The 25,501-nt window shown below is 35.0% G+C and overlaps 1 protein-coding gene across 1 annotated transcript; it reads left to right on the forward strand.

Moving 5' to 3' along the window:
* The first annotated feature begins 200 nt into the window (after nt 1–200).
* On the forward strand, nt 201–25,501 carry san (Probable N-acetyltransferase san). Its single transcript, XM_081772147.1, has 5 exons — nt 201–359; nt 568–715; nt 14,430–14,566; nt 18,021–18,207; nt 25,190–25,501. Exons 2-5 carry the CDS (start codon nt 708–710, stop codon nt 25,377–25,379), a joined length of 522 nt encoding a protein of 173 aa, XP_081628273.1. The 5' UTR covers nt 201–359; nt 568–707; the 3' UTR covers nt 25,380–25,501.

The following is a 25,501-nucleotide window of genomic DNA, read 5'->3' on the forward strand; positions in this document are numbered from 1 at the left end:
TTTATGAATTATAATATATTTTTGCGAACGTAGAATTGTGCTTAGAGAATGAGCGGGAACACAGTTCAAAATTTGCGACGTAGTCCGCGATAATTTGGAAAACATAGTTTTGCGTTGCATTGCTCTGCGCAATTTTACTGAAGCTTGTAAGGATCTAGGTTTCTGGTGTCACTGACGGAGCGAAACGGAAATGAGTTCATACGAAGGGATGAAATATGGATTTGCAAACTACTTTCTCACTGTACTTGGTACTTCTCGTTTATGCGCTTGGCTATTGAGCCTGTGCAGCAACCAGCAAGGGCTCCGTTGCAGAAGTTTGTGGTGCAGTACAAATCTGAAACGAGAGTTGGTAGTTTCAGGTATCTGTTTTTGTATTCAACATAAGAAGTACACTCTGTTGCGTAGTGAACTATATGTTTATATCGCTAGTCTTTTTTTATTGTTATATTGTATAATTGGTGTCTTTTTTAGTGTTAAATGTCACGTGTAATTGTGAACATGGAAGTGATAGTGGCACCATAAGGTGCTGTTTTTTCGATTTATAATTTGTTTAAATTATCGTTTCAGTGTAATAGGCGTAATTTGTGAAACATTCTGGCAAACTGTGGGTTGCAGCTTTCCCTGCTGCCAAGTGAATGGACGCTTGTATTCCATATAAAAACAAGTACAAATCCTGATTTAGCGTACATTTCATTGAAGCGCACGAGATGACGAGGTAAGATTCGATTTTATATCGATATATATATATATATATATATATATAACAGTTAATGTACAGGTGAAATCAAGAATAAAGTGCAAGGAATTTGCACAGACGCGCACGATTGTACGAATGTTTAAAAAAAGGAAAAAAATCAGAGTTCATTGCAAGCATAGTTGGGGTCCTAGTTCACTGTTCTCACTACAAGTGATTCTAACACGTGAGTTTTCACGAAAAGCTAATTTTAATAATATCGTAAACTAACAAAGATTACTTCTCTAGTAGAAAAACAACAAACCAGTTGGTTTTCTTGTTTATTCTCGTATTTTCCGACATGGCTAATCGGTTAGCGTGCCCGCCTTAGTCATAGGAGACCCAGGTTCGATTACCGATGGGAGCGCATGTGGTTCGAATCTCACGTTAAGCTGTAGGTCCATGTTACATAAAACCTTGCTGCTGGAAGGAACGCCGGCAAATTTTTACTTTGAGCCAAACAGTGACTTCAACCGATTCATGTGATCCGATTCCGGGAGCAGTTTAGGAATCATTCCTAAACTGCTCCCGGAACCGGATCACATGAATCGATTACGATTACTAACACAGTGAAAGTAATGTACGATGTTAAGAATTATACTATAAGTACAAGGGCCACAATGTTACTATACAATGTTAAGAATTATACTATAAGTACAAGGGCCACAATGTTACTATACGATGTTAAGAATTATACTATAAGTACAAGGGCCATAATGTTACTAAACATCAATTCAGGTGAAGCGGTGGCTTTGAATTTTCAGATCTAAATGGGGGGCCACCGGCCCCCAAACCCCCCGCTCAAGTACCATAAAAACATCCAAAATAATAATAAATAATCACACCACTACTATAAAGCTAAGATAAGAAGGGAAAAATTAAAAAAAAAACACTCGTCTCTAATCATAAATCAGTGCATGACAAAGAAAAAAAAATTACATCTCAACAAGACAATAGGACAAGCAGCAGCAAACCAAATACTTTGCCTAATACTCAAATGCAAAACAAATCAAGAATAAAAATAATATGAATTAAAAAAAGAAAACACTCACCATTTCGCCATAGGAAAACACTCATGAATAATGAACTCATAACTGCTGATTCCACACACGAAAAAATAAGATACCAAGAACACTCAAAAATGTTCCTTTCCGCACACACGTCGTTTTATTAAACCGAGCACACTTGCTATTATTACAAACAAGAAACCAATAAACGTCCACTTTTACAATAGGTCGAAAATATCTTCAGCTTTAGACCACAACTATGATAGGTTTTCTCTAACTCAATTCAACCAATTCAATTACGCGCTTCCCGCATGCAGCACACACATACATGCACACAGAACATGTGACCACAGATCACATAGCATGTGACATCACACTAACAAACTACCATATGACTACACAGACACCTAGTGGGAAAAATATGAACTAAGACGTCACACCAAAGGCACGAACAGTTCCAACAAGTGACTCACGCACATACAGTTCCAGGAAGTAACTGAACCTATAAGAACCGATTAAAGTCACAGTTGGAGTCAAAGTAAAGACTTACCGGAACGCCAAACTCGAAATTGTATGAAATCTCAACTGTGGGTACCACGCACGAGTATAGACCTCAATAACAAACAAACCAAAGCAATAAACACGAAATAATTAAATGCAGTAAGTTATTTCACTTCAGTACAGGCCCGAAACCAGCCACAGACGTTAAGGGGGGGCATGAATATGTTAGGGGGGCCAAGTCATTAAAAATTCTCTTACACCTATCTAAATTGTGTTTTTGTATTGAAGTCTGGAGGCAGGGTTGAATTTTTTTTTTTTTTTTTAAAAAGCCCAACCCACCTAGGCCCAGATGGGTTTTTCGGATTAATTGAGTTTTTTCGGGTTCAGTTGGATTTTTCGATTTATTTCAATGCCTTTGGGGTAAAAGGGTTAAAATATGATTTATATTTCAAGAATATCATTGTCACAACTTGCAATAATTTTCTATTCACTGCTGTTTTGAAAAAAATAGCCGCCATTTTGAAATTTTACGTTGGATCGCTGCCAAAATATGTACAGGTAATTTAGAGTATCTCGTGCTGGTACTCTCAAAATTTCAACTTGAAAAACCGAAAATTGCGCTTTGTAGCGTTGATAACAGCTATTTTGAAAAAAAAGGTCTCCATTTTGAAATTTTACGTAGGTATGCCGCCAAAATCTATACAGGATATATAGAGTGGCTCATGCTTGTGCCCTGATAATTTACACTTGAAAGACCGAAAGTGGTATCCTGTAGTATGTGTTGTACACCAGGGGCGGATAGACTCCAAGTTTGTGTGTGTGTGGGGGAGGGGGGGTCAGAGCTATTGGAGGTGAAATATTCGTCTAATGATCTAAAGGACGGATGAACAAATGTAGATCGAATCATCCCAGAAGCCTCAGTGAAATTCGCGAAATGTTTTTTTAGAAGTTCACTTCCCATACTTTGTGCGTTCAATTACCGGAACTTCCCTAGCACTTGTTGCAAGACGGTTCTTGCCAGAAAATTAATTTAAAACAATTAAAGATATAATTCATATATTATAAAGTTAGCGTTTCAAAATGTCTTAAATGAAATTAAATATTTTCCAGCTTAAAATAAATTATTTTATTGTTGAAGTATTCACTTCCGGTGCTTTATGCGTTCAATTGCGGGAATTTCCCGAGTACTTCTTTCACGACAGTTTTTTTTTTTTCCCTCGAAAATGCAGCTTTACTGCACAGCGTGGTCCGGAAGTGAGCGTACCCCTAATTGGTGTTTTCTGACGGTTTTAGGATGTTAATAGACATTCTTACCTGGAGATGCTTAATGAGTGGCTGGTGCCTCAACAGGAAGAAAATGGTATAAAAGACACTGTTGTGATACAGCAAGGTGGAGCACCAGCACACTTCGCGATTCACATGCTAAATTATCTAAATTAGACATTTCCTAACTGCTGGACTGAAAGAGGTTATGCATCTTCACCAGTAGTGATGTGAGGTGGAAAATTTTCCGCTATATTTTTTCGGAAAATTTTCCGTTCTAAAAAAATATCAGTAATCAAGTAACAATGCCTCAGCAATCATAAAATTGGTTGAATTCGTGTACAGAAATGTAAAATTGTGAAAGATCGTTTAAAGAATCTGAAAATTTTCATCGCTCACACAATTTTCAGTACTATGTAGGAACAAGTTAAACCATTTTTCATCTTATATGGAAAAATTGAAGAACTTTTCATGAGTCGGAAAATTTTCATCATTTTGAAGCAAAAATAGTAGAACAACTTTTTGTGCATCGGGAAGTTTTATTGCTCTGTAGAAACAAATGAAAGGAATTTTCATAGATCGGAAAATTTTCATCACGATGTAGAAACAAGTGGAAAAACTTTTAATAAGCCGGAAAATTTTGGATATTATGTATAGTTATGTTAGGTGGAAAATTTTCACTATATTTAACTGCACATTCAGCTACAAAATTGAATTTCTGTAGAGGAAAGTTAGTCAACAACAAATTATAATTTTCCAATTAGCTTTCGGGAACCGGAAAATTTTCTAATATTTCAAGTTGGAAAGTAAATTTTACACAGTGTTTCTCTCTCTCTCTCTCTCTCTCTACATCTGCGAGCTCCTTCGTTCCTAAGCAGTTAGCATACGCGCCTTTGGCATGGAAGACCTGTCTTCGATTCCCAGCGGGAGCTCATGTAGTTCGGATTTCACGTTAATCAGTTGGTCCCGTCTTATATAGTCTCGCTGCTGAAAGGGACGTTAAACTCAAAATCAACTCAACTCCCCCCTCTTTCTCTGTATATATATATATATATGCAAAGTGCAGAGAACATGAGTTCGTGGAGTACAAATATCCCATTCTATTATTTAAAATTTCAATTTATTAAATGTCATGAATGTTTTCCGATTCACAAAAACATACTCCACCTATTCCTACATCGTTGTTTAGCCGTAAAATTTATTGGTAATATATATTATCTTAAAAAGTTTCATGAAGTGAAAATCTAACAATTCTTCATTTCAAGAATGTTTCAAAAACTTCAATGTGTTCTTCCCTCAGAATCCACCTTTGATCTTACAATATTAGATTTCGTCAGTTTAATACGTATAAGACGGTTTTCTCATAGCTTTACTACTTTTATAGATTTACATTCTGCAACATTTATATATTAGTAGATATAATAGAGAGAGAGAGAGAGAGAGAAAACACTATGTAAATGTTTACTTCCCAACTTGAAATATTAGAAAATTTTCTGGTTCCCGAAATCTAATTGAAAAATTATAATTTGTTGCTGTCTAATTTCCTTTATATGAATTGTATATCTCAATGTGCAGTTAAATATAATGGAAAATTTTCCACCAAACATCACTATACATAATATCCAAAATTGTCCGGATTATGAAAAGCGTTTTCACTTGTTTCTACATCGTGATGAAAATTTTCCGATTCATGAAAATTCCTTACATTTGTTTCTACAGAGCAATAAAACATTCCGATTCACAAAATGTTGTTTTAGTTTTTGCTTCAAAATGATGAAAGTTATCCGACTCATAAAAAAGTTCTTCAATTTTTCCATATAAGACACAAAATATTTCGATTTATGAAACATTGTTTCACTTGTTCCTACATAGTACTGAAAATTGTGAGCCATGAAAATTTTCAGATTCTTTAAACGATCTTTCACTTTTTAACATTTCTATACATGATTTCAATCAATTTTATGAATACTGAGGAACTGTTACTTGATCACTGATATTTATTAAGAACGGAAAATTTTCCGGAAAAATATAGAAGAAAATTTTTCACCACATCACGGCTAAACAACGATGTAGGAATAAGTGGAGTATGTTTTTATGAATCGGAAAATTTTCCGTTTCAAAATTTTCCAGAAAATTTTCATCGCTATACAGGACACAATTCTTCGATTCATGAAAAAATGTTTCACTTGACCCTACATAGTACTGAAAATTGTCTGAACCATGAAAATTTTCAGATTCTTTAAACGATCTTTCACTTTTTAACATTTCTATACATGATTTCAATCAATTTTATGAATGCTGAGGAACTGTTACTTGATCACTGATATTTATTAAGAACGGAAAATTTTCCGGAAAAATATAGAAGAAAATTTTTCACCTCACATCATGGCTAAACAACGATGTAGGAATAAGTGGACCCTGTCTGGAGGGGCCACGAAAAGTTTAGGGGGCCCCCCTTTGATTGCGGGCCTGCTTCAGTAATGTATAAATTGAATGAAAAATGCACGAGTGAACCAAGAATCGAATCCGGGCTAGCATGTCGATGCGTTGACTATTGCTTTTTAGTAATTATACAACCGCAAGTGCGTTGGATAGAATGTGTGGTTCAACTTGTGCCTCCGTATTTATTTTTTAATTGGCTATTTAGGGGGCGCGGTGGCTCAGTGGTAGAGCGTTCACCTCTGGTGCTAGGGGTCCCGGGTTCGATCCCAGCCCCCGCCAAGTGAACTTTGTGGTGGACAAACACCGTGCTCGTGGGTTTTCTCGGGGTTCTCCCGTTTCCTCCCACTTTCTTCATTCCACCATTTCACTCATCTCTCATCATCACCGTCTCCTTTAGCCTAACCGGCATAACCGTGGGACGTAAAACTTGAAGATTTCATTTCATTTTAATTGGCTATTTCTTGCCTCTCTTGGAACGTCATTACATTTGTACTATATCACCTGATCTTTACTTTTATCAAGGTTGGCAAAAACCATGGTTTTTATTGAAAAGACCAAAAAATTATTTTTTTGGGGGTTTAAACCAGGTTTTTTTGGTTTAAATCATTTGCTCTATGTATTCATATTATATATAGGCAGAAATAAGTTTCTTTCGCCTTGATGTATTATTCAATAACCGGGTTATGTTGGAAGGGATCACATTAGCTTAAAGCGGAATAAAAACCGCTTCTCTACTTACATCTGAGAGAAACTGTCTTCCATTTGAACTCCGAACCAGAACTAATTGGCCACAAATGCGATACGTCTGCCGACTCCTGAAGAAGGACTCCTGATAAAAATACGTTGTACTGATCTTTACGTAGACCTACTTTTTAATATAATTGTCAAGACCCATTTCAGAAGAACAAAAAGATAAACAGTTGCAGAAGTGAAACCATTATACAGAATTACATGTGGACAATTTCAAAGTACTACAGAGTACAGAAGAACTAATTTAGTCCAAGGTGGTTAACAACGACTTCTATTAGTGGGAAGTTAAAAAAAAATACAACGACTTAATCTGCATATCAGTAAGAAAAGTGAATAAAGCTGCGAATTATTTGAGTCCACTTTGGCTCACACATTTATACATAAATAGATACCAAAGGTACTCCTCATTTCACTAAATGCGTCTCGTGGGGTTTGTATGCCCCCCCCCCCACACACACACAAATAAAGTACGGCATTTCGATGTATTTTATCAATAGTAAGCATTATTGAAACGAAACAGTGTTTAGAATTTTTCTTTGATTGCAATTACATAACAATAATAACAAACTATAAAAGAATCACAAGACAAACATTCACAACTTATTAAAAAAAACAAAAGTTGCTTTTGTAGTATAATATTTTTGAGTAATGAATGGGGAATTTAGGTCTGAATATAATACGAATAATATACGGGAGTGAAACGTGATAACCCACAAATGTGTGTTCATCAAGATTTTACAAACACTTACACGTTTATGAACTTTTTTAGTTTTTTGGTTTAAACCAGCCAACCCTGACTTTTATATTTCCTATTGTAAGTTTATTTTCTTCAGAGTGACACAATGTGAGTTGCCATACTTTCTTTATATATATGTGCCCTATAACTTCTGTAAGTAGAATGTGTGGCTGTTCAGGAAACGGACTGAGTTTCTGCACGGTAAGCTTGGGATCCACATATTTTTGTGGGCTATTTCCTCCGTTTATCATATAATTCGACTTATTTATTATGTAAATAGAATCTGCAATTGACTGTTGTTCCAAATGTAATGTATATGTACACAATTCATTATTTAACACATAATCATTTAGAACGCTAATACTAAAGCTCTTTCATTCAGTATAATCCTCGAAGTAATTCTTTGTAAATTGTTGATTCAACCGTCATTTTTTTTTTTTTTTTCATTAATACGGCTTTTACGAATGTCGATATGTAAGTATTCAAATTATACTCTGACATCATAATATTGTTGTTTTTTTTAAATAGAACACGTGGCATATCTTTACGTTATTCAAGGGATCGTTCAATGAATCACTCCCAAGGGACTGATTTATTGGAACAATTCCTTAAATGTTCCCTTAAACCTGTTATAATCAAATCAGTTAAAAATCAAATGGTTCTTCCAGCTTTAATTCTTTATATGCTTACTTTCACTATCACTTGCTTGAAATGCTGATATATTTAATATCAGGCTAACTTTGTTTTATTAATCCTAAATTAATCAAAACTTAAAATATGCAATATTTAAAATAAGAAGAAAAGGAACTGCACCGGAGGCGATCACTTTTCTCGATTCCTGAAAAGTAAACAACAAACGAAGAACTATCCCACGATTACGCCCATTACCCTAAAGAAGGGTAATTAATGAATATGTGTAATTATGAAGTTAAATTTTTATGCTCTCCAATCAGGACCACATCCACCAAAGATGCACGTGCTAGTCACTAGACCAGTGGGAAGGGCAGTAGGAAACACTGAAGCCAAACTACAAAATACACAAAGGAGGTTTAAAGTAGAAACTGCATATTAAGCTATACACTTGAAGGGAGAAAAAAAAATAATAAAAAACTCTTTAATCCCCATATTATAGTTACTATATATCAACATTAAATACACCGGATGACACTTGATGTAAAATGATATTCTCGTACCTAACAATTCCAGACACAAACGAGTAGTACATATTTTGACATGAAGGTAGAACTTTCAGTATCGCACATTACACTTAATAAGCGAAAAAGAAAATTCAAATCCATATATCTTCTTCAAAAAACACACAGATCATTTATTTCAGTAACCAACACATGAGGCAACGTTAACACACAACTCGCAGTAACATACACAATACTTACTTCGAGTAACCCATAAAATAGAGGACATCCACCTGTCTGACACCACGCAACTGCAGACAATACCTGTGATTCAAAGTGATAACAGTGACGTTTTTATTGCAACAGATTTCGTTCCCAAAACCGGAACCAAATCGCTGAACTGAATGACCGAATCTATAATGAATGAAATGCCGAAAGTAAAGACTTCCTGAGCAGATCAAAACAGAGATCCGATTGTAAATAGTTTGCAACAAGCCAAACACCATTCTCAATTATGACATATCTGTAGTAGTGTAGATTGTTAGCAGTGATAATGGTCACAATAGCAAGCAGAAGATAACGGTATATACTCATAAATCATAAAACTTAAGCACTTTCAACGGACAGGAACATGCCCTTATCGTCAATGGCTTTATGTTTAGAAAAATGTTATGAAGCTAAAACCATGTGAGAGGTGAAAGGATTAAAAATGTCTTTCCGAAATAAATAAACCAATTGACGACCACGAATACTGACGCATATGAACCTACATTAAACACTATGAAGATAGTCAATGTTATAGTTCCTCTTTCTTTCCACGTATTAAAAACTCGCTACTTACTTCACTCCATATTAGATTAATTGCTTTCTGTTCAAATTGCATTCAGGATTAAATAAGCCTTGCACTTAGCAACCAATTAGGAATATCAATAAAAATGGATTGGCATCCTTTAATTCCGCATGGTTCTGCAAAGAAAGAAGATATTGCGGTATTAATACTTCAAGAAATTCCCCCCAAATTAATTGCAGAATACCTAATTTCAAATCTTCACAGATACTTAAATATCTAATAGGGTTTACAATGACACTTCCAGTACAATACTGTGAATAGGTTGAACCAAAAGGAACATTTTTACGAGAATAGCTGAATGTGTGTTCGCGCTACTAGGACTGTCAACCTGCAATAATTATCTGGACTGTCATTGCATCTTACGAAAAAATTAGCACGATATTGCTAATGCATGCGTAGTGAGAACTGCAAAAACTATGACTGAATGTAAAATAAGGAATCCGTGTATATTCATATATTTAACCCTGAACTCAATCTGGACGAAGGGAAAATTAATTCAATGTGGAGTGACTTTAACCCTTTCGACCCATGTGGCTTAGTGGCACACATGTGTGTCACTTTTTTTTAATCCGCTCTAGTGTGGACACTAAGATAATGGGATAATATTCTTTTTGGCCAAATATGGTTGCACCATAGTTTACCATATTAGTTTCTTTTTCTTCTGGCTGTCGAATTTCCTTCTCAAGTTTCAGCCCCAAAAATTCTAGAATTTTCGAATTTAGAATTTTCTTTTTTCCCCTGTAGCTTCCTTCGTTGTAGAGAGATCTTCTTATTACTTGTCAGGTAGATACCATGGATACCTAATTGTTGACAACGGGACCAGCCCGCACGCAGTGTTGCCAACTAGGGAAATTAAAATTTCCCTAAATTAGCAAAAAAAAAATCGAAATTTTCGAACTTTTAGTTTATAAATCCGTACTTATACGTCCGAAGCGGAAGTTTACATATGCCAGTCGATCGTCGGTCCTTACTGAACAAAAGCGGGTACAGATCGCTACAATGGGGTAATTAGAGCCGCACGAAAAATTCGAATTTAGGTTCTAAACCTTGATTTTTTTTTTTTTTTTTATCATGATTAGAGACACGATTTTGTGGTAAATAAAAATTCACAATTTCGTTATAAAAATACGCGTAAAGCCGGATAAAATCGTGAATAAAAATTCAATATAAGAACACTATTTTCCTTGGCAATTACAATTAGTCACCTTGATTTCCACTCATCAATCACCATGATATGAGCTTGTGCATGACTACATCAAACAATATTTGAGTTTTTAAAAAATAACACTAAGCATCCTCACTGAATAAAAGTATCATTTAAAGAAAAGACACACACAGAGAGAACATTAATAGAAAAAAATAACTTTAGTGTTCACAGTTTACTTATGCAAATAACACTTAAGCATTGTTTCAATGTTTTCTGGTGTTAAATTCGTTATTTTGTCGGTAAGTATGTCATTGTAAGAAGAGAGAGCCCTTTTCACATCAACATTCGAAACTGATATGTACACTCATGTCCAAAATGATTGTCGCGTATCTATATCTTGCTTCTTGTAAGACATAATTTGATAATGCTTTTATAGGATACTTTTAATACTGATACTATGTGTATAGTCGGGAAATGAATATTTGTGGTAAATTTCATAGAAAAAGAATTATAAATACGACAATTAGTATGAGTGAAACAAAATGTTGCTAAATGGACAACAAAGTTTTATTTTCGTTTTATACTTATTTACTGCTCTTTTGACATGAAATGTGTCACATACATGTCTTTGCCGATTTTACACATACTAAAAATGTAAGAAATACGGGGCAAATTCGTTATCAAATTAACAACAACAACATATTTATAGACATGCGACAATAATTTTGGACAGGAGTGTACATTAGTTGGAAAACACTTTCCAGCGATTTCTTAATTCTCATTTATCATATCGCGCAACACTCTTTCCACACTATCCACTTCACCTGTAGATACCATTTGAAGCTCGTATGTAAAATTTCAAAAATTCATGGTGGCCTGTTTTCTCAAAAATGAGCATTTTCATCACATTGCGTTGAAGTATTGTCACTTTTGAGTAAACTTCGTGGAATATCGGGACTTGTTGCAAATTTCGCTAATTCGACAGAATTTCGCGTTTAATCGCAACCGTTATATGGCCTAACAAATGGTGAAAAAGTATATTTTAGGTACACAACGTTTTTGCACAAAAATGATACAATTCGCGTTTTCGTGTCACCAAAAAATCGTGTCTCTAATCATGGTCTCTTTTTTTGAACTACAAGCTTTGTTTCAGATATTGACATGATACTTCTAGGATATATTAGTGGGGTACGAAAGTTTAAGATAGTCTGGTAGCAGTGTTTCCAGCGATGGAAAATTTTAATTCCCTATTTAGGACGAAAATTCGGAGAAACTTCTTTTTCCCCTCTTGTTGGCTACATTGGGAAAAATGTACCAGTATCTGAAAGCCTCATCCTTAGCCTACACAACACCATAAAAAGTTGCAGTAGGATACTTAGAGGAAGTGAAGTACAGTTGAGGTTTATAATAAACAGTGTTCTGTAAATGGTAAGAAAATGGTGACTTTCTCAGGTAGAATGAAATATTTTTTAAATTTCATGCTTACTTTCTTAGATATCGTCACGATACTTGCAGGATATATTAGTGGGGTTCCAAGGTTTATTTTCAGATAGTATGCGTTTATCTGGTGACAGTGTTTCCAACCAAAAGATTAATTCCCGATTTTAGGTGAAAAATTCGGAAAATCTCTCTTTTTCCCCTGTTATTTCCCTCTTGCTGGCTACATTGGAACAAGCATACCACTGTCTGAAAGGCTTCTCTTTGTCCTACAGAACGCACCATATAAAGTTTCAGTAGGATAATTAGGGAAGCTGTAGCCCCGACATACTTGTTGATTTTTGCTTCTAAGACGTAAAAAGTGTCAAACTTTCATGTGTAAGATGACAGAGAATTTCTCTCTCTCTCTCTCTCTCTCTCTCTCTCTCTCTCTCTCTCTCTCTCTCTCTCTCTCTCTCTCTGTATGGCAGCCAGCGAATTCAGGTTTTCACTGTACCTTGTCAACACACCAAAGAATTTTTTTTTTCTTTTAGATAATTTGGACCCATGTGGCAACAGTGGTGCCAGCTACAAAAATCTTGAAATTCGATTAGGGATTTTTTGAAAATTTTCACCCCAATATTTCCCTTAATTTCCCTCCCGATGGCAACACTGCAATGTAACTTATCCCAAAAAATAGCCACATCCCTCTTCTAAAAGACAGGCCCTTAACCATGTCAATCGGGTAAATAGTATTTGAGCAATAAGTCACTAACTGAAAATGTAGGAAAACGCCAAAAATGACCTGGGTCCGAGAGGGTTAAATACCGGTACATACTTCCGCCAGTTACAGTGAAACAGACACAACAACAGTGAAGTGATTTGTTACTTCTAATAACCATTTTTATTATTTCACGTTCCCACATGTTTTTATCTTTTTAACATTTTTCAAACTTTTAAGTCAGCCGATCATGAGTGCCGTGCCTTTCGAAAATGCTATTATTTTGTAATTTATAGCCGTGAGTATAAAGCGTTGTTTTTTGCTTCCTGACACTTAATATTGATTTTACCATCAAGTTTATTCTCGTTAATGGTATATTTTCATTGCATTCTCAATACTTTTGTAATGTTTTCAACCAATTTACGTTAATTTTTCCCTTTCAAAGCATCCATGCATTTCACATGCAAGCAAGAATGAAACTTATGGACAGTAAAAACAAATTTACTCAATAATTGTTTGTTTCTCAAAGTGACGTAGAAACTTACCGGTAGAAGATACCAACAGTAATCGCTGGTAGATATTGATGTGTTATCATCTAGACTAAGTATTTTTTACCGCATAGATTTGGAGAAAAACTAATTAAATGAATCAGTAGCATAGTAATGAGGTTAAACTATTTTGTAGGATCTGTGCCAATTAGTAACATAAAAGATTATTATTAACGAATTTTAAAGAAACCCGTGTGATAACTGGGAGAGAAATTATTAGAATGCACAAATATCCGTGAAATGAACAAATGGGACCATAGTAAGACTATTCATGGCTTTGGATTGATTGTTTTAACAAAAGAGACACTGACCAAAGCTTAAAACCCACTTTATTTTAAATTATAATTTGTAACTGTTTCGGATATCTAGCATATCCTTCTTCAGACACTATCGAAATTAATGAAAATACAGACATATATATAAATGTTGTTATAACAAAGTTTAAATTCTTTAACCGTCATATATATAGTCATTGTTGTAAAAAAGTTTAAATTCTTTTAACAGACATATATATATATAGTTATTGTTGTACTTTTTTATTTTTATTTATTTTTTCTTCTTTTTTTTTTATTTACTGAGGCCTTCAGCCACTCTTTATTTAAACTTTTAAACACGTTGTTAAAACTCAAACCGTAAAATCCTACTTCATAATATGCTTTAATTCTCTAATCATTGTACTCGCTTAAGCAATCCAAAATATCGATATAGTTTTTTTTCAATAGTCACATTATTCCACTTAAAGGAAGTAATCTTATATATAGACAGAGTTTAACCTACACTGTTTATTTAAAGCGAAATTATTAAGAATGTTAAATTCCAATTTCATATATATGGATTTTCTAAAGAACTTCGCAAGTGCTAAATATATATTTTGTTCTCTTATTTCTTGCAAAAATGCAGATTTTAAACCAGCAACTTCATCTCCCCAGTTCTGTCAATCTGACACTCCGCCACTAGTTACTGTAGAGCTGCATATAGCTGTACCTATTTTCTAGATATAAGATTGTACAGAGATAGAACTTCATAGTACCCGAACATACTGTACATTCATTATTTGTTTTCAGCCTAGGATTCAATATTCAACATAAGCATGGTATTAGGTACCATATTCAAATGTAGATTCGTCTTACCTAACTTCAGTGAGTATGATTTTTTGTAATCATTAAAATCTGCTGCTTTCAGGTCAAAGATAGAACTGGGAGATGTAACTCCCCATAACATCAAACAATTGAAGCGTTTAAATCAAGTCGTGTTCCCGGTATCTTACAATGACAAATTCTACAAGGATGTTTTAGAAGCTGGTGAACTTGCAAAATTAGGTATGTTATATTTTATCTGAAGAGAAATTCTAGAAATATAACATCAGTAGTACGACTTATGTATGTAGAGTATGTAGAATACCTTTCTTGAAAAATTGTACGGAGTTAAGTATATTGTATATCTTCCATTTGGTTCTAGTTCGTAACAAGTTAATATAATATTTAATTTAAAAAATGTTATTTTGGTATTCATATCTAGTTCCTTCTGTTCATATAACAAATGGTTGAAAAGGGTTTTGTGTGTTATTACATTGCAATGCTTTATTAGACTTGCAACCTATGCTATATATAGAAGTCTTATAGAACGGCTATGTGCGTCCGTCCATCTGTGAACAGGTATCAGAAAAATAGCGGTAAGAGATATCGAGAAACGGTTTTACAATCGATTCTGTCTCTCAGCAGTATGTTCTATCTTCTTCATTAACTCTCTGTTCAAACCTTAAATGGTAGAAGTCAACCATTTCCGATTTCAGACTAATAAGCATAGAGTAAACCATTACCGGTTTCAACGTTAATAGCCACAGAACTGAAACATATAACAGATATTGACAATCAGTTTTCCGAAATAGATTCAGAGCTCAAGAAAAGATACCATCTCCACCTATGCAATCTTCTAAAAGGGGGCACCGTGACTAGAGCACTTACCTCTGGTACATGGGGTTCCTGGTTCGATCCTCGGCTAAGTAAGTTTGTGGTACACGTCCGTAGGTTTTCTCTAGATATTCACTTTCCTTCCACATTCTCATTCCACCGATTCTTCCATCGTCATTCACTTACTTAACCTTAATCATTCGTCTCTTGTAGCCTAAAGGGCATGATTGTGGGACGTTAAACTGAAAGATTTCATTTTTATACTACTAAAGCCAAAGTGGTTGAAATTTCCTAATCTTTCCGTTTCTAGTATTGATCTTTAGAGAGCAAAACTGGTAAGATATTATCGAGAAAAGGTTTTTTGAAATCTATTCATCGTCCCAAGAATAGGTTTCATCTCGTCTGTTAGCCCTTTATTAAAACCGAAAGTGATAGAAATTTCAGCCGTTTCAGGTTTTAACGTTGATCGCCATAGAACAAAAACGATAACAGAGAACGTCAAGTGGTTTCTTGGAATCGATTCAGCCTCTGAAGAAAACATACCACCTCCACCCACAAGACTCTTCCAAAACCAAAAACGGTAGCAGATATTGAGAAGCGTTTTATTTTTCGAATACCTAAGTCGATTCAACGTCCCGGGTGTTGATTACAACATCTTCGTTAAATCTAAAGTCAAACCACGTGTGGTAGAAATCATCCGTTTCAGCTTCAACTTCAGTAGCAATAGAACAGAACCGATAATAGATAGGGACAATCGGTTTTTCAGAATCGATTCAACGTCCTAAGAAAAGATAGTATAACCACCTGTATTACTATGCTCAAACCGGAAGAGAGAAAATTCCAGCATTTCTCGATTGAAGTTAATGGCCATACAGCAAAACCGTAAATAGATACAAACAGGAGGTTTCCCCGAATCTATTCAGCTTTTTAAGAAAACGTACTATCTCCACCCACAGCACCTAAAATCGTAAGTTGTAGAAATTTACTAGTACAATATTGATTTACACAGATTAATCCTCTATTCAAACTGGAAGTGGTAGAAATTTTCCACTTCCAGTTTATCGCCATAGAACAGAAGCGGCAATAGATAGCGAAAAACTTATTTTTTGCAATCGATTCAGCATCTTGGAGTCCCTCTGCGAATACCGGAAGTGGTTGAAATGTACTACTTACCAGGTTTCATCTCACTGTTCCTTTGCTGCAGCTGGAAGTTATAGAACTGTTTGGATGTTGAATTTACGTGATTTGGAAGTCGATCGCACTTTCACAACTGTGAAACTAATCTCACTTAGAAATGAAACTTCACACGAGTGTTACTTGTTTTTTTCCTGTGTTGTTCGTTGCTTAAAATTTTTAATATCTGTACGTGTCACGATTGTCTTAAGATGTGTATACAGATACTTAGCAATTTAATGGAAACATCTGGAGTTGGAAACTTGTTAGTGCAAAATTCCGTACTTCATGAGGACTAGTAGAATGGCAGTGTGCAATGGACAGAACAGACTGTGATAGTGTAAAATGGATGACTTCTCTGATTTTCAAAGAGGGCAAATTTTTGGCGCTCGGTTATGTTGTGCAAGCATAACGGAAATGGCAAGTATGTAAGGTATATTGCGAGGAATAGTGTGCAAGATGATAATGGCCTACAAAGCTCTAGGCAGAACCATATCAGCGATGAGGAACAATGGCCAGAAGAAAACCCTCAATAACAGGTCTCATCTAGGGTTAAAACGGATTGTCAATCAGAACCGTCGTACAGCTGTGGTGCAGTTGGCGAAGGAAGGATTACCTACCACAGCTCGTATGAACTATCACAGTCTGCCGCTAGTTACATTGACATATGGAATCAGATTGTACAAGTGAAACTGCGGATAAAGGACTATGACGCTTTAGCACGACACACAGTAGTGCCGCGAACATGCAACATAGATCGCTGATGACTGTAAACATGTGATATTGTCGGATGAGTCATCTTCACCTTATTTGAAACCACGGACCGTTTTTGTATGACGGGGTTTAAAGAAGTGGAAGATCTGCATTGTCTCCACCCAACGATAAAACAGCGAGGGCTTTGTGATACTGTGAGCAATAGAAATCGTGTTTCCAGTGAGTCCGTGCTGATGCTTACCGTGTCAGTGATTATGTCTATTTACGGGACCATTTGCGTCCTATAATCCAGATACTGTTGCCGCGTAATAGTCCAGATATTATTGCAGGATGATAATACCCCCATTCACACAGCTGGAGCTGTTGCTGCGTAGTTTGATGAAAATCGGGATGAAGTGGAACTTCTGCAGTCTGTTTTTGAGACAAGAATTCGGTGCAGATTTCCACCTCTATTCTCTTTCACGGAAGATTGATGTATTGTACGCAGGATGGTGTTACGTTCCACGTGCTACAATTCACCACCTCTGCGACTGGATTTTAAGTCGCTTCAGATCTGTTCTGAGGGTAATAGGTAAGCCAGTGCCATATAATCTGGTGAATTGTCGTTTTTACAGGTATTTCTATTAAGTTAAGTACCTGTATATACACCAAATTTAACAGAAGTAAACAGCAATTCTTAAAAAGCACATAATATTCCACGTAAAGAAATTTATCTTTACCTTTGCGAATTTCAATAAATTTCGCCATATTTAAGAAAGAAAAATGCCAATTTGTCAACAAAAAGTTTCCGAGGTTTTTAATAATTATAACATCCATAGATTTTTACATTTTCTTAAAATTACGTAGTTTCGTTTTTAATCTAATTTTGCTCTCAGTAAGATAAAAATTGTTCCATTGTTACTGCTAAAGATGTTTGACAACTTTTCTTATTTATAATAAAAGTGTAAGTCAACTTATGGTGTTCTTTATTTTTCAGCATATTATAATGATATCGTTGTTGGTGCCGTTTGCTGTAGAGTAGACACATCAGAAAATTCAAGACGCTTGTATATTATGACCTTAGGATGTTTATATCCGTATCGCAGACTAGGAATTGGTACGAAAATGGTGCAGCATGTTTTGAATTACGTACAGAAAGACGGCAACTTCGATAGCATATTTTTGTAAGTAATTTTCTTCATTACATCTGATTTATTATTCAAAAGATTCAAGAAGTATATGTGGCAGCATAAGTATGAGTAATCTGGATTAAAATGTTTTTACTCAAGAGATTTAAGAGGTATATATTACAGCATAATCATGAGTAATCTGAATCAAGATGTTTTTATTCAAAAGATGTAAGAAGTATAGATTGCAGCATAATAATTTTTAATTATAGATCTTTACAGCAGATTTTTAGCTAAGACGTAATTTCCTATATATGTAGTAGCTGGTCCACACATACCTCTTGAAGAGTGAACACAGAAGGGAAAACATGCATCCATACTACTCAGTCTTTTGATTAGTATTTCGTGCATCGCTGACTGTGGCTTGGAGACAGGTTGTCTGAGGGACGATTTTTCACATGTAAAGAATCTCTTACACTATTATAATAGAAGACTCTCCCAAGACGAGGGGTCACGATAGTTCTGCGGTAAAATACTCACTTGTAGTGCGAGGAGTTCCTAGGTTGATCTCAGATCATATGAGTTTGCTGTGGAGAGTATCTGTCTGTAGGTCTTCTCAGGGTTCTCCGTTAAACTAAAACATTCTCTTTTTCTACCAAAATGATCTCTGGTAAGAAACTGACTATAGGATCATAAAAATGCGGTGGTTATTAAGGCACCAAGCAACACCAAATGATCCAAAATATACCTAATATTCTGGAATCAGTAAGGAATCAAAGGACAAAGTAAAGGGTATTTGAAAAGTGTTGATTAAATACGTTTCTAAAATTAAAATGAAATTCACTGAGACACGGAGAAAACCCAGCGTCCTCTGAATGTAGATTTTCAAAATAAGCAATGTTAAAGCCAGACTCAACGCTAGAACTGCCGTGCAACAGAAGACATAAATGTGCGAGGAATTTGTTGTAATTCCATAATATGCATTCAAGAAACATGACTGAATCAGTTAGTTGCAAATACTGTCTATATGTTTTCATTTATAATTCTGTTTCGTGAAAGTTCAGAGCAAATCTGGTTTCATCTTTGGAACTGATTCTTTTCAGTTCGTTCCAAATGAAAATTCATCCCATTGAATCGAATGTTTTTTCTCTGCTTGGTGGTGCTGCTTATAGTCCCATTTTATCTCCAATGTGATATCCTTCTTTCTGGAAGAAGTCTAAGCTAAGGAAAAATTGATTTTGCTATAGTCGTTGTGGAATTAGATTTTTATATATGTGCAATTGCGCTTACTCAAACCAGTCTTTTTTTGTATACATGCGCTGAAGATTTCTTTTCTTCCACATGTCATGCCGAATCTAGCACAGATTTCGCTGTTTTGATCAGTTTTATCCAGCTTATTCCGTCAGTTGACAGATCCGTCGGTATCTATAGATCTGTCGTTTGGTGTTTCGTGAACCAAATTGATCCGTCAGTTACGCTGTTTGAATTCTCTCCGTTCTAGTTAACTTAGTTAACCCGGTTCTTTCCAGAGATTAAATCCGGTCATTTCAGTGAAGGAATCATTAAGGAACTATCTTCGTGGTTTGGGTGCAGAAGAACCAGTCAGAAAGTAAATCACTGGCCGTATTTCTGCTTATTCCTAATTTATAAACCATGGTTTTTCCTGTATATGTTTCGAGTACGTACTTATTCGCTTGTACGCCGAACTTCCAGCAATCAAAAACGAAATGATTTTTTTTAATAAAGCATAAGGAATAAATTTTCAGACATTTGTTTACTCCATTATCACCATAAGATGATCCAGATTCGTAATCATTTATTTTGTTGTCATGGTTTTTGCACAGACCATTGTCTTCTATGACGTCGAGCGCATTCGAGATCGAACACTTTAAACGCCGATCGAAGATTTATTTTAAGAGAAATCTCTCAAAATACTCTTCGATGGGTCGCCAATGCATACATAGGGTCATGAATGCTTGTAAGTGGAATATTATACCATTCTGCTTGCAGTGCATGACTCAGTTCGTGGAAAAGGATGGAGGCGGAAATTTGCGCCGGATATATGCCTTCAAAGCAGACCACAGAAGTTCAATAATGTTCAGGTCTGGAAAGTGGGGGAGCCAGCAGAGATATTCAGCTTCATCCCGGTGATCTTCAAACCACACCACAATAGCTGTAACTGTGTGAATGGTCACCATCGCGTTATTGCGCGGAAGCAACATCTGGACCATAGGTCCTCTAAGTTAGCGACATAATCACGGACAGTGATGCGGCAGATAAGTCAACAGAAGACTCACTAAAAAACAAGATATTACGGCCCACAGCTTTAGAAAGCCGTCCCTATGTTTCACGATCATTCGTGACCTTGGCTGTCTGCCGCAGATAAACATAACATATGGTTTAAAATAAAGTCAGCATGACTCACTCGACCATATCACTTTTACAATCGTTAGTGTTCCTTGTTGCATCTTCGCGGCACTACTGACATGTCTATTGTCCATGTAATGTAACTCGTGTCGGACTGTGATAATGATAATAGGCAGTGGGAAGTGCTGCTCGATGATTGACAATCCAGTTTAATACTAGGTGTGACGTAATATTGAGAGTTTTCTTCTTATCATTGTTCCTTTTCAGCAATGTGGGTCTTCCGTGATGAGTCTTGTACACCATCACCATCTTGGTACTGTCCCTTGCAACATACCCACCATACTTTTCACTTTCGTCACATTCGCACCACATAACCGAACACCAACAGTTTTCCTCTTTAAACTACCCATTTTAAACTACCACTGCCTGCTTAGTTTACTGCCATTGCTGTTCTACTGGTCCTCAAGTAGTACTGATATTTGCCCTAACATATTCAACATACTTTTCACTTTTGTCACATTCGCACCACATAACCGAATACCAAAATTTCAGTTGCTTCCTACAATCTTCATCTAAGTGTAAGTTAAAGATAAAAGAAGGTAGTAAAATGCTTTTAAGGATGCGTACAGCATTTGTTTCTTCAACCTTGTATTCCGAGCTCCTAAATCGGTTGGTCCTTACTTCCCATTTTAATGTTTGCCTTAACTCTGACATCGGAGCACCACCGACAAATATTAAGATATGCTTTATTGCCATATTTATTCTTTGTACTGTCTGTTTTATTCCGATTTTCTGTTTACCAACCAGAACTTGTGTACAACGCGCATTTTTTTAAAATTTCTTTTTCTTCTAAAAAGTTAGGCGTACCTCTTCAAACCAACGAAAAATATACTTTATATAGACTGATTAATTCCGATCTCTACATGAAACCACTTCTGCTGTTACGAAGTCACTGTGTATAAAATGTAAATGTCAACAGAAGAAAGTACAAAATACGCACGCGGATTGATCGGATTATCTATTTAACTTTTCCGTCTTAATTCACATAACAGCTTACGATATTACATAAGTTTAAATTGTGGTGCGTTCTATATACTATATATTGATGAAATTTTTCGATCAAAACTTGGGTGCGCATTATACATGCTTGTTACCTTATACATTGGGTATAATGTAACATGGTCCAAGATTTTTGGACATCCTGTATATATATATTCACAAATGTTTGTTTAGTAGAAACTTTGGAAATATGTAGAAATTTATTGTGGTACTGTAGGAGTAAGTCGCAAAATTTTCATAATTTCGTCAAAAGAATAATATTTAAGTATAGATTCCATAAAGATGTATGTAATATTATTATTTTCAGAATTTTGCTTATTTAATCAGAATATTGAATTATTTTAGGAAATAAGAGTATATTTTGTAGTTTTTAGTGGGTTTTAGTTTATTTCCAATGGAATTTTGATGTGGGGAGTCTTCTTAAGAAAGCTTCAAAATTTTATTTCATAATTTCCTCAAAATATTTAAGTTTAAAAATTCAGCCATAATGTCTTCTTGGCATATCTCTTTGTTTTGGTGAAAATTATCTCCTATTGGATCATCAGAAATCACAGCTGCGTTTGAGATTTGGGGCGTCTTTGATGTTAAATAGATAAAATCTCGCCTTATCGTTACGTCATCAAAAATAGCCAATTAGTACTCTTCTTCCTATTATTCATTGTCTTTTAGCAGAAATTAGCATAGTGGACCACAGAAAAATCTTGTGTTACACAATTTTGGAAAATTGTAGAAACCAGTGTAATTTTCCAGTCAACTAAACTGGAAATTAGTGAGGAATGGTCACTCCTTTCTGTGAATGAGGAAGTTGAATCATGCAATGTGCTGTTCAGCGGACAGAAAAAGTTGAATGCTGAAATTATCATCTAATAGTTGTGGACTGGGCTTTCAGCCATCTTCGGATGTGGACGCCAGCCGTAGATAATGGTATTTTGAGAGTGCAGTGATGTAATCTTTTCAATGTTCCTGCACAACTAATCTACAACTAATTGGGTAAAGAGAAATAAAATCCTCTTCACATTTTCAAGTAAGTAAACCTGTTTTGAATATGATCTAGTGCTATGTCTCAAGTTAGGAAGTGAACCGACTTTATTGGCAACTAAAACCCTCGAAATTAGATTTACATTCGGTTATAATAGTGGAATCTATTGTGGATATATAGCTTCGAGATGCAGTGCTAAAGATTTCAAAGTTTTCCCCACAAATTACATATATGCATATTCATTATGTGAATGTAAGAACCACTCAATGGGGGGGGGGGGGGGGATATGTTAGTAATATTAGTTGTCATAATAATTGCAAATGTATGTACTACACGTACATACATTTACCCACAATTTCAACCTTGTCTTTAAATTTTCAGTATTTGTAGAAATCGTTGTTTTGGGTGACAAAGAGTACTGCTCATTGTCGTCTTTTCTTTGCTGAAATTCTGGAAAATGCTCCTTAAGTAAATGTTTTGAAACAATTAGAAAACAGATTAAATTGGATTCCCATTGCATTAGTTGGCTATACCACGGCTTAAATCAAGTACATGGGTGCATTTTTTTTTTTAATGTACCTGTAAGTTGAGATTTTCATTGACGACGTGTCTCGACTATCGTATTCTGATAAGAACAATAGTAATTCATATCAGTTAAATAATTTGGATTATTTAAATTCGGAAATCTTTTAAGACAAGAAGACAGGTGGTTTGATAACACCACGTTCTTGAGAAAGTGTGGTAGCTAGAAAATATTATTTTTATTTTAAAGTGAAAATGTCAATGTATTTGTTGTTTCCTTAGGTTAAGTTAGTTTAGTTAGTTAGGTTAGGGTAAGGTAGGTCTTTTAGGTTAGGATTAGTTCATGTGATTTTCTTGTATGTTTTGCTGTGTCTGATATGAAAGGAGTCAGTAAGATAAACATGGTAAAATGAGAGGACCGTGCTACATGTGTGAGGTAGCTAAGAATGTGTAAACCCTCCAGCCGGTCATCTTCATGTTAAACTGACATCGACGCACAGCGGGAAAAATAAAAGGGGTAAAAACGAAACTAGCTTACCACAGAATTAAAAAAAAAAATGTAATCCGAGTGTTATTAGAATGTTGTACAACCAGTTTTAATTTTACTTTGTGAACCTAATAGATATTGAAAATATGTAAAATACAGTGTGTTAAGTAACATTTTTTTAAAAAAATTTGAAAGATGCAAACAATTTATATGTTTGACAAGATTGTTCAAGCTAAAGAAATTTTACTGAAAACTCTTGTGACATTGGATTCCAAGGAGTATACTATTTTGCGAAGTTTTTTTTTTTTCTTTCTTTCATTATTTTCTTCAGCAAAGTATGTCAAATTTTAAGTTCTGTAAATAAAGTGTACAAGCCGTGAATTGAATGTTTCCTTTCAAAGCAGAAAAATGGGAAATCCTACTTTAGTTTTAAGTCATTAAGAATATAGTCATGTTTATAATGTATATAGTATACTGATGAGGTTTAAAGCAGTACATGAAAATGTTCTCACTTGCGTAAAAGAAAGATTACAGCTGTGAAGGATGCAAAAGCTTTTCTGAGTATGACCGGGAATGGGAACAACCGAATTCTGAGGTGAAATTCATTCTTTCAGTTCTCTCAAAATTTTCAGTTTGGATTTTTTTTTTTTTTAAATTTCCATTGCGCTAAATTTTGTTTGGGAAGTTATTGTGGATTTTTTTTTTCTATGTTAGGGCCATTACAGACGTAACTTCAGATTTCCGTAGTCCTCATTGCCAACACAACTGGGAGGTCGACATCCTGTGTCGGTAGTTTGTGGTTCGCAACTTTTTTCACGAAGGGTTACGGATGACGGACTGCAGGCCTGGATGCCGAGTTGTGAATTGTGATGGAAGAAGCTCTGGAATTATCTCCTTTGGGCAAATTTGTGTTCTATTTTCCGGGGATGATTTACTTGATGAATGGATCAGTGATTGTTGGTGGCAAACCCACACGGGGCCCAGTAGGTTCGCGACCAACAGTCAGTGATACATTTACACGATTTATAGTCCTAAGGAAAATGATCATCATACACGATTAATCCCACACTACATTTTATATCTACATTTTACATTTAGTTACTTATTTATTATTATTTTTGTAAAATGCTTAAATAGGATATTTTTTTTCCCTCGTTGCTTTATTAAATATTTTAGCTCTATACTGATCATACATCTGACAGCAAAACTTTATTTATGATCGTTTTATATGCGAAGATAGGAAATTTTGAAGAATGAAAATTTGTATATTGTTATAAGAAACAGCACAACACAGAGAAAAGGCTGTAAAGATCATGTAATTATTTCACTAATTATAAGATAATTTTTAAAAAGTTATATTAGTGCTAAAGGCTAAGTACCAGAAAGTAGTATTTTGCGCTGTAGAAGTCTTAAATATTCTAATTTGGCGAATATTCTAATAAATCGAAATACGTTGGTGTTCAAGTATGGTATATTTTCTTTCCTTTTAGTAATTTACACTTGCTAATTAAATAAAAATATTTAGGTCATGCCTCGTTCCCTCCTCTTCCAAAAGAAGTTAATTGTTTCCTAACGTTAATTGAAGTAGAGGACAAGCTTTTTGTATTTAAATATTCTTTTTGCAGGCATGTTCAGGTCAATAATGAAGGAGCCATTGACTTTTATAAAAAATTTGGTTTTGAAATTGTAGAAACGAAGGAACACTACTACAAAAGAATTGAACCAGCGGATGCGCATGTGTTACAAAAGACTCTCCGCCCGAAAGCAACAAATGGTGTGTTAAAGGAAGAAGAGAAGCACGACAATGAAAAGTGATTTTTTTTTCTTTTTTTAAGTGAGCTGTGATGCAGAACATTAGTGTAAGAACGAAAGAAACAGATGAAAAACGAATGTGAATATTATTATTATAAATGAACTCCGGTATTTTTTTTTTTTTT

This window comes from Thermobia domestica, chromosome 9, assembly GCF_964235325.1.
Source record: "Thermobia domestica chromosome 9, izTheDome1.hap1.1, whole genome shotgun sequence".
NCBI lineage: Eukaryota > Metazoa > Arthropoda > Insecta > Zygentoma > Lepismatidae > Thermobia > Thermobia domestica.